At 39.5% G+C, this 17327-nt stretch overlaps 1 protein-coding gene across 1 annotated transcript in view; it reads right to left on the bottom strand.

Moving 5' to 3' along the window:
• CFAP54 (cilia and flagella associated protein 54) overlaps positions 1-17327 on the bottom strand; it is a 527562-nt gene that overhangs the window by 231208 nt on the left and 279027 nt on the right. Inside the window, exon 35 of the mRNA XM_089651915.1 lies at positions 2000-2154. Coding sequence (XP_089508041.1) covers positions 2000-2154 — 155 coding nt within the window. The remainder of the gene's footprint in view (positions 1-1999; positions 2155-17327) is intronic.

Below are 17327 nucleotides of genomic sequence, written 5' to 3'. Positions count from 1 at the left end.
TTCCTACATTATTTAAAAAAACTGTCAGTTTATTTTTTGGATAACTTTGAGAAGGAATTGAAACCATTTTTGTCGATTGTGTCCCTTTCTGGGAGACTTCTACCCTTTTCCTGCTATGATATAGCCACTAGCAGTAATCATTGTTTTCTGCTGCCAGGGAAGGCTCCCCGCTGGCAGAACACACATCATCTATGGATTTCATGTCCTACATTCTTGCAACAATTTGCTGCTGTCTCTCCAGGTTTTTGGCTAGCTTTTACCAGTCGCTTCTACCTGGGGATCATTCCAGTGTCATTTGGTGGCACTGTGACCCTGTATTTCCAGGTAAACTGAACATCTCTCCCTATTGTCATGGGGGATATTTTTTTCAATAAAGGGAGAAAGATTTAGAACCTCTGTCAGACTTTAGGGAGATATGCTTTTATTTCCTGTCCAGTTGATGGGTATCAGACAGAAAATAAACCCAACAAAAATGTCCTCAACTGGAACCAGCTTTTAACACCTGATAGAAGGTGACAAAAGCCAAAAACATTGTAAACATAGCTTCACATTTTTTACTTTAGTGTTTTTTCTTGAATGCTACAAATTAGCCTTCAGGATTCTTCTCCAAAAACCCATATGGCTAATGTAAGACAGGCATTTTGAACACTTTCTCTAACATGTAACACTGTTACACATTTCATTGATAAGGTGCAACAAGGGTACACAACTCATACTAGTAAAATGCTGCTGAAATGTTTAAACATTTTTGGAGATGTATAATAAAACTTATTCCGGCGCCAAAAACTACAAAATCTAAACTGCTGCTGTGCAAATTGTGAAAAAACACAAACAATAAGAAATATAAATAAACAGCGCAAAAATAGATTTCTAAATCGACTCATAAAAAAATTATTAAGGTCTTGAGAACGCCCGATGGGAGGGGCAAAACGCGCTGACGCATTTCTGGTCCATACCCCGTATGTCTGACGTCACTTCCGGTGAGTGGAGCGCACGCTGAGCGGTGCGTTCCAGCAGCCATCTTTGGGAGCTGTGTTGGTCTGTGTGGATTCTCTGCTTTATCCTGTGGCTGATATGAGATTCCTTGAATAAGGAGGCTGTTAAAACGCTCATGTTTTATCTGGAGGCTATTATATTCAATAAATGTGCCTTTTACAAGTTGTTGACATGTGAGTGGCATTAATCTCTGCTTTGAAATGTTACTATTATTTGGCAATATTACACTATTTGAGATTTCTTTCTCCTGGTTGAACGGTGGAGCCTATTCGGATGGTGAAGAATTCTATAGAGTGGATGCTAAAGAGGGTTTAGGATCCCTTTAAAATTCCTTAAAGGCTTCTCACTCACCAAGTTCTGGTGAGTGCATTTGATGTTGGTTTCTGCACGGGTGGAAGGTGGAAGTTTTTCTTTATATTTGAAGAATTTCTGGAATTTTTGATCTTTATTACACATGGACTTTTGGTGTTTTATAATAATATAATTGAGGATACTCACTATTAATTTATGTACTTTATATAATAATTTTTTATGAGTGGATTTAGAAATCTATTTTTGTGCTGTTTATTTATATTTCTTATTCTTGGAGATGTAAAGATGGGGCAAAAAATTGCTTGTCTGATATCAGCCTTTATTAGAGGCAAACTACATTTACACACGAAGGGAAACATTAGCACATTACCTAAAGTAATCAACTGGCAAATGGCTTTCATTTATTACATCATCATCATCGGCAATGTATAAATAAAAGTCATCTGTCAACTGCCTACAAATTGTGGGTTGTCGGAAGGCACAACACTGTTTAAGTGATTTCAGCAGCAGCACATGGTGAAAAGCATGTCTTTTTCAAAAAGCTTGCTGCACAGTCACTTAAAAGTGAAGCTATTACACAGCCAATTTGCAATTCAATGGAGGCATTTTGAGAATGCAATTACAATCGTAATTAAATGCAAAAACACAGAATAATATTGGATATTGTAGTTGAATTTTATAAAGTGTTTACCCGTTAGCTTGGCATCTGGTGGAAGATCTAGTTTAAGTGAGGGATGAAGGTGACCTGGGCTAGACACTTGCTCATCCGCAGCTTTTGTTTCAGTTGCCATGGTGACAGTGCCAGCATGATGCAAAGTGAATAATTCAGGATCCAGAAGTCTATAGCTGCACAAAAACAGAAAAACACATGTATGGAACCAAAACAAATGTTAATTCCAAGCAATTAATTCAGTCACAACATCTTAAAAAACAGACATTTTTCCACTTAACTAACAAGTTAAAACCAGAGAGCAGGTACTATTGAAGTGGGCTACAAAAAAAACAGCTATTTCAAAGGAAGATTCTAAAAATGCCCAATGCTTATCCTTAATGTTTATTACGAGCTCTGGAGGCACTTCCAGAATCTGGAAGCTTTAGTCTGGAAACAGATTGCTCTATCCCAATCTAGCTGCTGTCCTGTTACAGCATTATGTTGGCATTGTTTTAGAATCATGTTTGTCAGTGTTATCCTGGGCATGCATTTTGATTTACTGCTAGCTAAAACAGCCTTCCTTTGTGTGTCCATGCATCGGGTTTCCCTACAAGAGGAGTACCAAGCAAATGCAGTCTAAAGTCTCAGATGGACTGATTTTCACTGCTAGCCTGTGGAATTACTTTCCACTGTTGTATCACCTTGAAAAGCAACATGGTGAAACAATATAGTGGTTATATAAATAAAATGTCATTCTGATATAGGAGTATACAGGCTTTCATATGCCGGTATGTTTTTAGCTGATGCCAAGGCAGATAAAGTCTAGTCGGAGATAAAGCATCTCATACAATGGCCAAAGTAAATGGGTTTATGAGAAAAATTGGCTCCAGTGGAAATCCAATATCTGACTGGACAAGGACCAAGTGAGATGGAAAATCCAGCTGTACAAAGGCTGCATCTGGCAGTTTATGAGGACATGGTATATCTGCTTCTATTGTCTCTTGTACAATCCAGAGGCCCTGGCTTCAGTGCCAAATGGCCAGATCTTTTAGGGTTGGAAATAAACCTTATGGCAAAGTAAGTTAAAACCCAGCTGCTGTGCCCTGTGTTTCTCGTGTTTGTATAGTCATCAGCAGCTAAAAGATATTTAACACATACAGTATGTATAAACTGTAAATATAATTTTGTATTGCTTTTGCATTGCTTCAATTTTGTACTTTATCATTCATATCATACATGTGTCTCAGATATATTAATCTCTCATTAGCTGAATGTTTTCAAGTAATGTGAGCAAACATCCTCAACAGAAGCCATTTTATTAGAGCAAAACTAAACTAAAACTAGGACCAAAACTATTATGCTCTCTCTAACCTATTCTGCAAAAAAATCATCCCTCTTTCACTTATTCATGAAAGGCTCTTGGCTCCCACCAGCTGCAGTCCCTGAGTTTCATTTGATAGTAGTGGGACAGGCACTTTCTTTTAAAATCAAAGAATTTTGTTAAATTAAATCCCACCTCTAAAACATGCATCTATCTCCATCATCAATAATACATTTAATAAAAAACAGAATGTGGAACCTGGAATGTGGTAGGTTTTTAATATAAATTCCAGTCTTTGGTGCTTCATTTATAAATACTTCCTGTGAGCTCACGTTCAATTCTAAAGTGGTACAAAGAGTCCCTTATAAGCATAGCTTGGGGGGGGGGGGGAACTATTTACCATTTCTATTAAAAAAAAAAGGAAAAAAAGAGTTTAAATAAAACATCAAGTGGCTGGGAAACCCTGATGTCAGTTTGGATCATCTGTATTTATTTTATCACTGAAATATAACTTTGATGGCTTAAACATAACTTGCCAATAAACAACCTAAATACCACAGTCTACATAAAGCAAACATTTGGCAAAGTCTGGTGAAATTATATTGCTTTCTTTCACTGGAGCTTGATGCCTTATAGACAAAGACATTTTTGGATATATTTAATTTTTTGTTCTAACCCAGGTAAAATTTAAAAGTGAAAGTAATACTCTTAATGTGTTGCCACCAGCATCCACAAATTTGATTTAGACAACCAGGTACATAAGATAACTCTAATGGGGCGGAGGGGGGGGCAATCCTTTTTTTTTCAGGACACGAAAGGGTTGATTTACTAAAACTGAATAGTGCAAAATTTGGTGTAGTTGTGTATGGTAGCCAATCAGCTTCAAACTTCAGCTTGTGCGATTAAGCTTTGAAAAAAAAAAAAAAAAGCTGACTTGTTTCTATGCAGAGCTGCACCAGATTTTGCACTTCCTGTTTTAGTATCTCTTTTTTTTTTTTTATTATTATTATTATAATATCTTTTATTAGGTTTTTTTTTAATACAAAAAAAGAAAAAGAACATCAGATAAACATAAGTTGGGAAAAAAAACACATACAATAATAAACTTCTCCCATGCATCCCAAATAACTCATATCGCATCGCTGATTTCAGCATCTCTGAAATGGATTCTGGCAAACTGTAGATGAGCTGTCATCTGAGTTTTAGTTAACGTTTTGACACTCTTCCATAAAGCTGTGAGTGGTGAAGCAACTGAGTAACAGTTATATGCATAGGGGGTTATATACTAAAACTGAATGCTGCACAATCTGGTGCCAAACCAATCCTCTTCCAGGTTTTATTGTCAAAGCTTCATTGAACAATCTGAACTTAGAAGCTGATTGGCTACCACGCACAGCTGCACCAGATTCTGAGTGCACCAGTTTTAGTAAATCCTCCATAGACTCTTCCACTCTAAGAAACAAAGACCTGTAACCTTTTAAGCAAAGCTTCAGTGTTCATAACCCTTTTGGAAGTAGACAATCCTTAGAGATTATCTCACCTCCTATTGCGGGGGAGGGGGTGCCTAAAATGTAACATATCTCAATGTAGACTGAAAGGAATGAGTCAGTAATCCCATGCAGCAAATTACATTTCTGGGGGCATTCTGTACAACAACGTTGTAAAGCCTCCGGATTGCCATACTGGAAAGTAGCTCTATTTGTCAGTTTCTGAAAATTACAATGGGAATGGAAATGGAAAAGTAGCTTTTAATAACATTAAATTACAACATTGCTTATGTAGAATTATATATGTTATATTATTTTTAACAAAACTGTTGTTTTCCTTCAAATTAGTTTGAAGAGATCTGTTTTCACTTTGCCATTGAAAAGTTTATTCTTGTTAATTAGGTACAAACAATCTACTGCCATTAAATGTTCTATGACAATAAAATATTAAAACCTCCAAAGATATGAACACTTTAATGGGCAATGTAAAAGAAGCAGGGTGTTGCTTGCACAGACACATCATCCATCCAGGCTATTTGAAAACTGAGCACAAGATTATTAAATACCAAAACAAACTTTCCTGCATGGTAATTGGCCTTTGTGTGTGTACTTTAAGACATCTATGGTGTGATAAAGGTTTATCAATTTAAGTTATGTTACCTTTATTTTTTTAAGTATCTGCCTTTGTGAATAATCGACATATCCCTCTTTTACAGCCTTCTCATTTACATTATGACAAACACCTTGGGGAGTATACTCTTGTCAAGTGAAACTTTCTCTGGCTCTTTTTGATTTCTCATAAAAAGTAGATCAATAGCTAGAGCTCTCGTAACAAATGTAATAGCAACTAGAAAAATTTCAATCTGACCAAAGTAATTGGTTTAAAAGCGGGTTGTGAAGATTCATACAGAGATCCCAGGAGAGACGGGGAAAACAAGAAGGCCATTTTCTAATAAATGTCCTAATAATAGTGGTTAAACCGGTGTGCAAATCTGCTTTCTGGGGGCTGCATTTATTGGATGTGTCAGACAAAATAGTGTATTTTTTAACTGCATGTGGCATTGGGAAAAAAACACAGAAGTTATGTTCTACAGGCTCAAAGCTAAAATAAGATCTTTAAAATAAAAGTCTCAAATTATTTTGCAGTACTGTATAGCTGGATTTTAACATTTGTGATCTGGCATATAAAAACTTTCACCTGTCATGTAAGCATTCAGCGATGCATTTGAAAAGAGTTGTTCCAGAACTGGTATGTAAACCAAGTTATCAAAATGTAATTAAAGTGTATCTAAACCCATGAACAAAAATGTAATATATTTCAGCTAGTGCCGGGATATGGTCATTCAGCGCCCAGGGTAAAGATGCCAAACTGTGCCCCCTCCTTCCCATTCATGACGTGATAGGGGATCCGCTTAGGGGGTGCACAACTAACACCTCCTGCCACCTCTCTCCTCACAGCTCCCAGTGACGGGCTGACAAGAGTAGTGATGCCACTGTCATTACTTGTAACAGCAGGAGCTCAGCCCAGGGTGGCCCCATCCCTGCAAGAAACCATTGCACCCAGGGCAACATTCCCTCCTGCCCACCCTTTGTCCGGCCTTGATCTCGGCTTACCAGTCTTTAGATTTGGTAGCTGCAATAGTTATATCTTTCAGTGCTTTTTTCCTTTATTTACACCTGGGATCCTGCCAGTAACACAATTCTTATATTAAGCTGGCCATACATTATACAATTTTCTTGTTCAATTTCATTTTGATTAACCTTCAACTATGTAGTGCAAGGGTCTGTCTGAGTGCATACAAAAAGAACATGTTTAGGTTTGACCTCTTATTATATGGTTTTGGTAAATCTAAAGGAAAATTATACAAGAGAATTGTACAATGTGTGGCCAGTCTTATGGTGACAACACTCCCTCACTGTACCATATCTATTAAGGAGCAGCATTGTCAGCCTAAAACAGAAAGTGTGTTAGGACTAAAAAACATCCCCCCTATATAACATAGTTCCATAGTTCACAGAATAGAACTGGGAAGGATGAAAACTGTTTAAGATCTCAGTTCAGTACACAGGAAGTTACAAGGAAACTGGATTTTTGGCAGGGTCTATGGATATTTTCTGTACATGCCTTTAAAAAAAAGAAAACTAGTGTGGTCACATCATACAGTATAAGGAACGAACAGCTGCAATATATTGCATTTTTTTGTTCCTGGGTTTACATATTCATTAAGAGCTCATTCACACTAAGTGTGGTGACCTGCATTTTTCCGCAATACATAAGCACAACACACTGCACTGCTATGCAGTGACATGTATGAAGGGTCAGTATGTGCTTCTTCAAATAAATGTGGTAAATTAAAAAAAAAAGCAAGAAAAAACACAAGCAGTGTTATGCACTGAAACGCAGATCGCACACTTCCCTGCTGGAACCAGCGGAACACTAGCCTGCACAGTAAAACTGCATTTTACCATGCAGGCTAGAGCTGTGAACCCTTAAAGAAATGGACAAAAGGCTCAATTCACAGAGATATTATACCACAATAAGGATACCCATTTTAAGTGACAATTATTTTCAGCCAATGAGATTTAGAAATGAAGTCACGTGGCTAAATTAGAGATCTTGATCCGTTTGTTAATGGTTTGTAAATAAAGCCAATAGCATGGAAAGGGTTACATACAATGTTAAATATACTAATAAATTTGATGAAAGCATTTATGTTTGGGGTTACTATTTACAGTTAGGCACTGACTGTCAATCTTTTGGTTATTACCAGTGGAATGTATAGACCTGTCTGGCATCTGTAGAGAACACGTATGAGTTCCAGTTTAGTAGGCTAACCATACTGAACACTCGAGCCTCATAAAAATGTATGGCTTGCAGGAATGCCAATATATTATTATTATGGTGTCAACAAGCAGGCCATTTTGGTTATGTGGGCTGCTACGTATTGGATACATGAGTTGCTTCTCTTACTCCGTCCAGCCTTGTCTGTAGGTCATAACCTCAACACTACAGTTAGAATGTATTACATTAGTGATCATCTATATGTGGAACCCCAATTGTAAATTTTGACATGTGAAGATATCATGACTTCATTTTAAATAACCACACTTAACTAGTTTAAGACCCTGGGTGTATTATACACATGCAAAAACACACCATCATATTACAGAATGCGCATCTAGCAGTCCTTCTCTGCTTTGTACCCACTACCACTTACTGGAAATTCTCAGCTCTGAAAATGAAGCCGGGAATTGCTCTGTACATAAAGCAGTTCTAGCAGCTGCTGCTGTCAAAAAAAGAATAGTCTGACCATGTGAACACTATTCAGACACAAAACAGAGATACAAAGCAACATTGTAACTTTTGTTTCATTTATCTGGGGGATCAAAAGGGATGAGCTTTGTCAAATAAAGCAACCTGACAAAGAGAAAAAAGAAAAAACTTTTTTTAATTTATCCTTTATAAACCCTTAATTTACCTTAATCAGCCCTATTTCACTATTTGTTCCCCTCAACTAAGTTTTTATTAGTTTATTATCTATTACCTAATAAACCTTTTTTCATTTTTATTTGTTTAGTTTGCTCATTTTTTAGTGTCCCACCTACAAAGCACAAAATTGAAAAAAAAGAAAAACTTAATTTGATTTGTAAAACAACTTTTCAATGCTTGGTACCACAATCAGAATTTTAAAGTTGTTTTAAACAGGACAAAGAATAAAAAAGTTTTTATTTTAGTTTTGCTACTGTTTTGTCTAAGGACTGCATATAAAAGTCATTTTTTGCAACAGAATGTCATGAAAGAGAGCCTTGTTTTTCCTTACAACACAATTTATGAATTAATTTGCTACCTTAAGTAATGAGAAAGATACTGCTGAATTAACAGACCTACAACCAGGGTTTTTTTTCAGCGGGAACATGGGGAATGCAGTTCCGGCACCTCCAGCACTGAATGTACAATGGCAAGGGGTGCTGGAGGGTATATTGATGCTGGAGGGGATCTATATATTTGTATGGCAATCTATTGTTGCCAGGGGGCGTCTGTTGCTGCTGGTTAGGGAATCTACTGTTGCTAGGTGGTCTTTTGTTTCTAGGGAGGTCATTTGTTGCTGGGAGTGATCTACTGTTGAGGGAGGGGTTTATTGATGCTGGCTGACGGGAGATCTGTTGTTGCTTGAGGGGGATATTGTTTTTGGGCTGGATCTATTGTTGTTGGTGAGATTTATTGTTGCTGGGGGGGTCTCCTGTTGTTGGCTGCAGGGGATCTATTTCACTACTTTTCTTGTTATCATTAACAAATTCCATACAAATTACTTGGCACTATAAAATTATACTTGACTCTGTATTCTCTAAAAGGGTCAGTACTGGGAGGTGGGTAGGAAGGGAAACCAAGGAACAAGACTTGATATTGGTTAGGGGGAAGAGACAAGGGTGATTCATAAGGATGGAGTTCATGTGGCTATTCTCTGAGAAAAAAAGCCCTGCCTACAACAGAAATGAAAAACTGCTCCGGTCCCTATGGGATGTACAGGAGTGACAGGTGAAGTGTTTAAAGCAGACTTCATTTGCATCTTCACCCTAATGTACCCTGACTATTCTCCCCCTGCCACCAATATCACTAGCAATTGTCAGCAGCACATTTTATGATAAGCCAAGCACACCCTGTATGACAGAGCTGGAGCATGGCAATTGACAATGGGGGAGGGGGGTGTCACATGCTCTCTCATTCCAGGAAGTACCAGGATAATGACTGATCAACAGCAGAGGTAAGAGCAGCAAGGCAGTAAAGTAGGTTTAGGCACCATTAGGTACCTATCAGGGGGTGTGGAGCTATTTCTTTTTAAAAAACACTGGTTTGCTTTAAAGGGACAGTCGGCCCAAAGTTGATATTTGAGTTTTTCCAGAACTTTTTCTGTCTGCACACTTTTTGTAACCATTATGACTGGTTCCCACTCACACCGCTGGACCTTTTAAATCTATTTCAGAATATGAAGGACACAAGTAGGTGCTAAAACACAGAAAGGTGAATGAGAACATTCAAAGTGTATAGGAATAGAGCTGGGAACCGTTGCAGGAAGATTTTGCTGTTGGAATATTCAAGACATACAGTGGGGCAAAAAAGTATTTAGTCAGCCACCAATTGTGCAAGTTCTCCCACTTAAAAAGATAAGAGAGGCCTGTAATTGGCATCATAGGTAGACCTCAACTATGAGGGACAAAATGAGAAACAAAAATGATGCCAATTACAGGCCTCTCTCATCTTTTTAAGTGGGAGAACTTGCATAATTGGTGGCTGAGGTTGGTGGCTGACTAAATACTTTTTTGCCCCACTGTATAAGAAGCCAGGTGCTTAAAACTGTTCGGTGGATTGATCCTTTATGTAATGTTATGATGTAAGCAGGGCATGTCTCTAACCTCATGCCAATATACAGTCATGGCCGAAATTGTTGGCACCCTTGATATTTCTCCAGGAAATCATGTATTTCTCACGAAACGTATTGCATTAACACATGTTTTGCTATACACATGTTTATTCCCTTTGTGTGTATTGGGACAAAACAAAAAAAGGGAGGAAAGAAAGCAAATTCGACATAATGTCACACAAACCTCCAAAAATGGGCTGGACAAAAGTATTGGCACCCTTTCACAACTGCGGATAAATAAGAATGTTACAAGCATGTGATGCTCCTGTAAACTCACCTGGGGCAAGTAACAGGTGTGGGCAATATAGAAATCACACCTGAAAGCAGATAAAAAGGAGAGACGTTCACTTAACCTTTGCATTGTGTGTCTGTCTGTGCCACACTAAGCATGGACAACAGAAAGAGGAGACGAGAACTGTCTGAGGACCTGAGAACCAAAATTGTGGCAAAATATCAACAATCTCAAGGTTACAAGTCCATCTCCAGAGAACTAGATTTGCCTTTGTCCACAGTGCGCAACATTATCAAGAAGTTTGCAACCCATGGCACTGTAGCTAATCTCCCTGGTCGTGGACGGATGAGGAAAATTGATGAAAGATTGCAACGCAGAATAGTCCGGATGGTGGATAAGCAGCCCCAAACATGTTCCAAAGACATTCAAGCTGTCCTGCAGGCTCAGGGAGCATCAGTGTCAGCGCGAACTATCCGTCGACATTTAAATGAAATGAAACGCTATGGCAGGAGACCCAGGAGGACCCCACTGCTGACACAGAGACATAAAAAAGCAAGACTACAGTTTGCCAAAATGTACTTGAGTAAGCCAAAAGCCTTCTGGGAAAACGTCTTGTGGACAGATGAGACCAAGATAGAGCTTTTCGGTAAAGCACATCATTCTACTGTTTACCGAAAACGGAATGAGGCCTACAAAGAACAAAACACAGTACCTACGGTAAAATATGGTGGAGGTTCAATGATGTTTTGGGGTTGTTTTGCTGCCTCTGGCACTGGGTGCCTTGACTGTGTGCAAGGCATCATGAAATCTGAGGATTACCAAAGGATTTTGGGTCGCACTGTAGGGCCCAGTGTCAGAAAGCTGGGTTTGCGTCCAAGATCCTGGGTCTTCCAGCAGGACAATGACCCCAAACATACGTCAAAAAGCACTCAGAAATGGATGGCAAAGAAGCGCTGGAGAGTTCTGAAGTGGCCAGCAATGAGCCCAGATCTAAATCCCATTGAACACCTGTGGAGAGATCTTAAAATTGCTGTTGGGAAAAGGTGTCCTTCCAATAAGAGAGACCTGGAGCTGTTTGCAAAGGAAGAGTGGTCCAAAATTCCGGGTGAGAGGTGTCAGAAGCTTATTGATGGTTATAGGAAGCGACTGATTTCAGTTATGTTTTCCAAAGGGTGTGCAACCAAATATTAAGTTAAGGGTGCCAATACTTTTGTCCAGCCCATTTTTGGGGTTTTGTGTGACATTATGTCATATTTGCTTTTCTGCCTCTGTTTTATATTTGTTCCAATACATACAAAGGGAATAAACATGTGTATAGCAAAACATGTGTTAATGCAATACCTTTTTTGTGTGAAATACTTGATTTTCAGGAAAAATATCAAGGGTGCCAACAATTTCGGCCATGACTGTAACTATCATGTGATACCTCAAAAGGTACCAATAACAAAACAGCCTAAACATTTAAATTGAAATTCCAGTCAAATTCTAAATAAGTCTAAATCCTCCATTCTAAGACTATTCTATGTACCCTATAAAATTAAAAATGTCTATACTTACCTATTTGTTGCCACTCCAGTCCAGTCACATGATCGAGTCCAAATGCTGGCTCCAAAGGAGAGGCAGCAACAACAGCTGCAGAGCCCAGGTGATGACGTCACCTATAGACGTATGCAGGCCATACATGGGTCAAATTCCAAATGAATTTTCTTTAGAAAATCGGAAATCATGTGTCTTGTAATCGTTTTGTAATTCGATGGTGCCACCACTGATTTCAAAATTTGACCAACCAAGCCTTTAATTTCACCTCCTGTTCTACAGAAAAGAATTTTCGTGGCCAAGAATTTTCTTTTCTTTCCAGGTCACAGCTCATGCTTATTTCTTTTTCAATTACATTTCTCGCACGATTCTCACATCATTGATTAGAAATCGTTCTTTAAAATATAGCAGAGTATATGTATGGCTGGCTTTACTATGGGGCATCTGTTGTAGAATATCCCTCCTCTATACTGAAGCCAGCACTTAGACCCAATCACGTGAATGGACTGGATGAGCTTCAGAATAGGTACGTATAGACATCTTTTCTTTTACAAGGTAGATAGAATAGTATTAGAATGAGGGTGGGAGTAGTCTTGCACTGTACATTTTCCATAGCAAGAATATGTAGAATAGAGTATATTCTGCACCAGCAAAAAAATGTTCTGACTAATCTGAAAATCAATGCCTGATACCTGTTTGACATGGTACTTCATGTAAATAGAGATGTACATTGGAAAAGATTGCACCGAAAAATTATTTGCATCATTCTTTGTAAATGTAAATCTAGTTGAAGCATGACAGAATAAATGTAGCTTTTTTAACATTGAAATCATTACATAATCTGCTCACAGTCCTATGTTCGAAATGAGAGATGAATAAAGACAAAAACTTGTCTTGGGTGCACTGCATTTATTGTAAATTGTTCACTGCTGCATTATCACCTGCTTTATGTCCTGTAGCCACTTTGTGAATGAGAAAAGAAATTGTACAAGTGGGAATAACAATGTGCCAATATTCTATGTACAAAAACTACCAATAATGATTTTTACATTTGTAGGGCTCAAAGTATTGGAAAGTGCTATTTCCTCATTTGCATACTGAGCTAAAGGCTCCGTTTGTCACTTTGCCAGGGTCTTCTTAATTTCATACACATGATTAAAAGATTTACATATAAATGAACATTAACAGTTTGATCTCTACCCCAAGAGTATTAATTAAAATTAAATCTTATTAAATAACAAGAAAAATGTAAACTTAAGTTAGGATTTTATTTTAGTCTCTGAAAGATGTGCAGTTGTAGTTAGTAATCTCTTACCTTACAATATACCGTATAAGCATTGTCTAATACTGCTCCTGATTATACTGGTCAGGCACCTTCACTATATAACTATATATGTATATATATATATATATATACATATATATATATATAGATAGCCTTTGTATATTTTAGCTTGCTCAATTATATATTTTTTCTTTCAATAGAAAACGGAAGGGTTACCGCCTCTATAAAATTATGTTTGCACCCTCAAATATGTTACCCCCCTCACTTTCCATGACAATGCTGTCAACAGGGAAGGGAATGGGAAAAAAATCTCCTTGGAGGGTGAAAACCTGTTTGCTGGTTCCTGTGCTGGCTGAGGTTCACACTTATTTGGGATATATAATCACACTAGGAAGAAGGAGTGCACTATAGGTTACAGAGTGATTTATGTTAATGTTTATGTGTACATGTATGCAATTTTTGCATTGTTTCACATTGTTGGATGAGATTATATTACTGTACATTATTAAAATGTTCTTTTTTAATGAGATCACATTGTGGATATTCATTAGGACAATCCCTGATTGGCTGAAAAGAGGTTTGTCTGATGTTGCTCTGGCATTGGAAGACACAAAGCAAAGAATAAGGTCAGGGAAAAAAGGTGAAACTATTTGGTAACCTTTTGATACTGAAGTAAAAATGGAAGGTGTCAAACTGTGTCACCGATCCTCTGTTTTGTGCAGCAGGGCTAAGTGAGTACTCTCACTCTCTGTAGTATCTTTAAAGATTTTATCCAGTGAAGAAGTGAAAAGGTGGTCTCCAAATAAAAGGTAGGCATACCAAGGTCTTTTTACACTGTTGCTCCGCTGAGTAGCATTTAAACAAGGGCCCCACAGAGATCTGAATAGCCAAAAGGGTTAGCCAAGGCGTGACCCCACTAGCACCCAGCACCTTGTCTCACATAAAGATCAATGCAACAATCATCTGGTCAATGCAATCAATGATTTGAGAGTAAATGTCAGCAGCCATGAAGTCCCTAATTAGGAATTTTGAACAATCAACCAAAGTTTGAGAAATCAGTGCAGAGGTGAACAAGGGGTGGTCAAGACCTTAGTAAGGTGAGACACAGCCAAAAGGGTTAGCCAAGGCGTGACCCCACTAGCACCCAGCACCTTGTCTCACATAAAGATCAATGCAACAATCATCTGGTCAATGCAATCAATGATTTGAGAGTAAATGTCAGCAGCCATGAAGTCCCTAATTAGGAATTTTGAACAATCAACCAAAGTTTGAGAAATCAGTGCAGAGGTGAACAAGGGGTGGTCAAGACCTTAGTAAGGTGAGACACAGGCGTGTTGACTACAGGGAGTAGTAGACCAATTCTTGAAAAAAGCCTCTGCATCAGAATCCACTGGGAAGGTGGTGTTAGGCATTTACCTCCCATGACTATCTGTGCCTACGCCAAGTCAATATTGCACATAGTGCAAACTGGGCCCTGAGTAGGAGGGTCACCTGCAGATATAGGCCAAGGATATATGGAGGTAGGCTTTGTGACCTTTTAAACTGTAGGTGGAGCACAGTAACCTCAAGGCTGTATCTGCCGTTGTGCACTGCGTCCCATAAAGCAGGCATGCCAAAGGAAAATCTATTGTATGGTGGAAGCGGGAGGGGGGTCTTAAAAAGTCTGACACACCCATGTGCACGTTGATTGGGTCTACATATCACCTAGCAGTGCATTGCTGTGTACAATCCTGCAGGAGTCATATAGGGGACAGGTTTGCATGCATTAAACCCAAGTAACACCACTGCTGAGAGATGCTCTGTATTACCACTGGTAATATGCAGACACATATACAGCGCTCAGCATAAATGAGTACACCCCAACAGATTTGTCACTTTCCTTTCAAAATCAACATTTTCTATGGGACAATATACTATAAAATACTCCCATGAACGTGGGCAATTGATCGCAAACAAGATTTGTTAATTTGCACACACAAAAAAGTTTTTTTCCTAACATTCAATCAAGACCATGTTGCAAAAATGAATACACCCCAATGAAATTCTTAGGAGCAAAGCTAAATTTTAGACAGCAAAATCCTAATTAACAATAATTCAACTACAGGTGAGTCTAATTATTCATTAAACAGGTGTCCATCAGAAAGCTGAAATAAAAAAGGGCGTTACTTAACAAAGAAAACCCCTTTCCATTTCATGCTGTCAGCAATGGCACCACATGGAAGAGAAATATCCTGAGAAAGAAAATACTTTCTTTACACAAGAAAGGTGAAGGCTACAAGAGGATCAGCAAAGCTTTACTTATCAGTCAGAATACTGGAGCAAAAGTGATACAAAGATGGAACTGCAACCATCTCAAAGAGATCCAGGCCGTCCACAGAAGTTAACACCTAGACAGGAGCGTCTTCTGATGAGAAGGGTTGAAGAAAATCAACATGCAAGTTCACTGCAGTTAACTAAAGAAGTAGAAAGTCAAACTGGGGTGATTTTTTTCTGACACAATATGGCATACACTGCAGAGGAATGGTATGCATTGGTGTCATCCACGAAGGAAGACTCTCCTAAAGCCCATGCACAAAAAAGCCCATTTAGAATTTGCCAGGGTCCATGCTGAAAAAGTAGACTACTGGGACTCTGTACTCTGGAGTGATGAAACCAAGATACCGTATTTGCCGGCGTATAAGACGACTGGGCATATAAGACAACCCCCCACTTTTCCTGTTAAAATATAGGGTTTGGGCTATACTCGCCGTATAAGACTACCCCTCTTCCAACGCACACCAAAAATTAAAAAACATCAGATTTTATTTCAATATGGTATGGTATTCCAATGATGGGGCACTATTCCTCCCACTGACACCAATGATGGGGCACTATTCCTCCCACTGACACCAATGATGGGGCACTATTCCTCCCACTGACACCAATGATGGGGCATTATTCCTCCCATTGACACCAATGATGGGACACTATTCCTCCCATTGACACTAATGATGGTGCCCCATCATTAGTGTCAGTGTGTGAGGAATAGTGTCCCATCATTAGTGTCAGTGGGAGGAATAGTGCCCCATCATTGGTGTCCTTGGGAGGAATAGTGCCCCATCATTGGTGTCAGTGGGAGGAATAGCACCCCATCATTGGTGTCCGTGGGAGGAATAGCGCCCCATCATTGGTGTCAGTGGGAGGAATCGTGCCCCATCATTGGTGTCAGAGCAACGAATCGTGCCCCATCATTGGTGTCAGTGGGAGGAATAGCGCCCCATCATTGGTGTCAGTGGGAGGAATAGCGCCCCATCATTGGTGTCAGTGGGAGGAATAGCGCCCCATCATTGGTGTCAGTGGGAGGAATAGCGCCCCATCATTGGTGTCAGTGGGAGGAATAGCGCCCCATCATTGGTGTCAGTGGGAGGAATAGCGCCCCATCATTGGTGTCAGTGGGAGGAATAGCGCCCCATCATTGGTGTCAGTGGGAGGAATAGCGCCCCATCATTGGTGTCAGTGGAAGGAATAGCGCCCCATCATTGGTGTCAGTGGGAGGAATAGCCCCCCATCATTGGTGTCAGTGGGAGGAATAGCGCCCCATCATTGGTGTCAGTGGGAGGAATAGCACCCCATCATTGGTGTCAGTGGGAGGAATAGCGTCCCAACATTGGTGTCAGTGGGAGGAATAGCGCCCCATCATTGGTGTCAGTGGGAGGAATAGTGTCCCAACATTGGTGTCAGTGGGAGGAATAGTACTCCGTCAGTGGGGGGAGGAATAGTGCCCCATCGTTGGTGTCAGTGGGGGGAGGAATAGTCCCCTATCGTTGGTGTCAGTGGGAGGAATAGTGCCCCATCATTGTTGTCAGTGGGAGGAATAGTGCCCCATCATTGGTGTCAGTGGGAGGAATAGTGCCCCATTATTGGTGTCTGTGGGAGGAATAGTGCCCCATCATTGGTGTCAGTGGGAGGAATAGTGCCCCATCATTGGTGTCTGTGGGAGGAATAGTGCCCCATCATTGGTGTCTGTGGGAGGAATAGTGCCCCATCATTGGTGTCAGTGGGAGGAATAGTGCCCCATCATTGGTGTCAGTGGGAGGAATAGTGCCC

Source organism: Staurois parvus, unplaced genomic scaffold (genome assembly GCF_062004578.1).
Source record: "Staurois parvus isolate SC_StPar_1 unplaced genomic scaffold, SC_StPar_1.0 ptg000025l, whole genome shotgun sequence".
NCBI classification, from domain to species: Eukaryota; Metazoa; Chordata; class Amphibia; order Anura; family Ranidae; genus Staurois; species Staurois parvus.
This window is presented reverse-complemented; position numbering and strand designations above follow the sequence as displayed.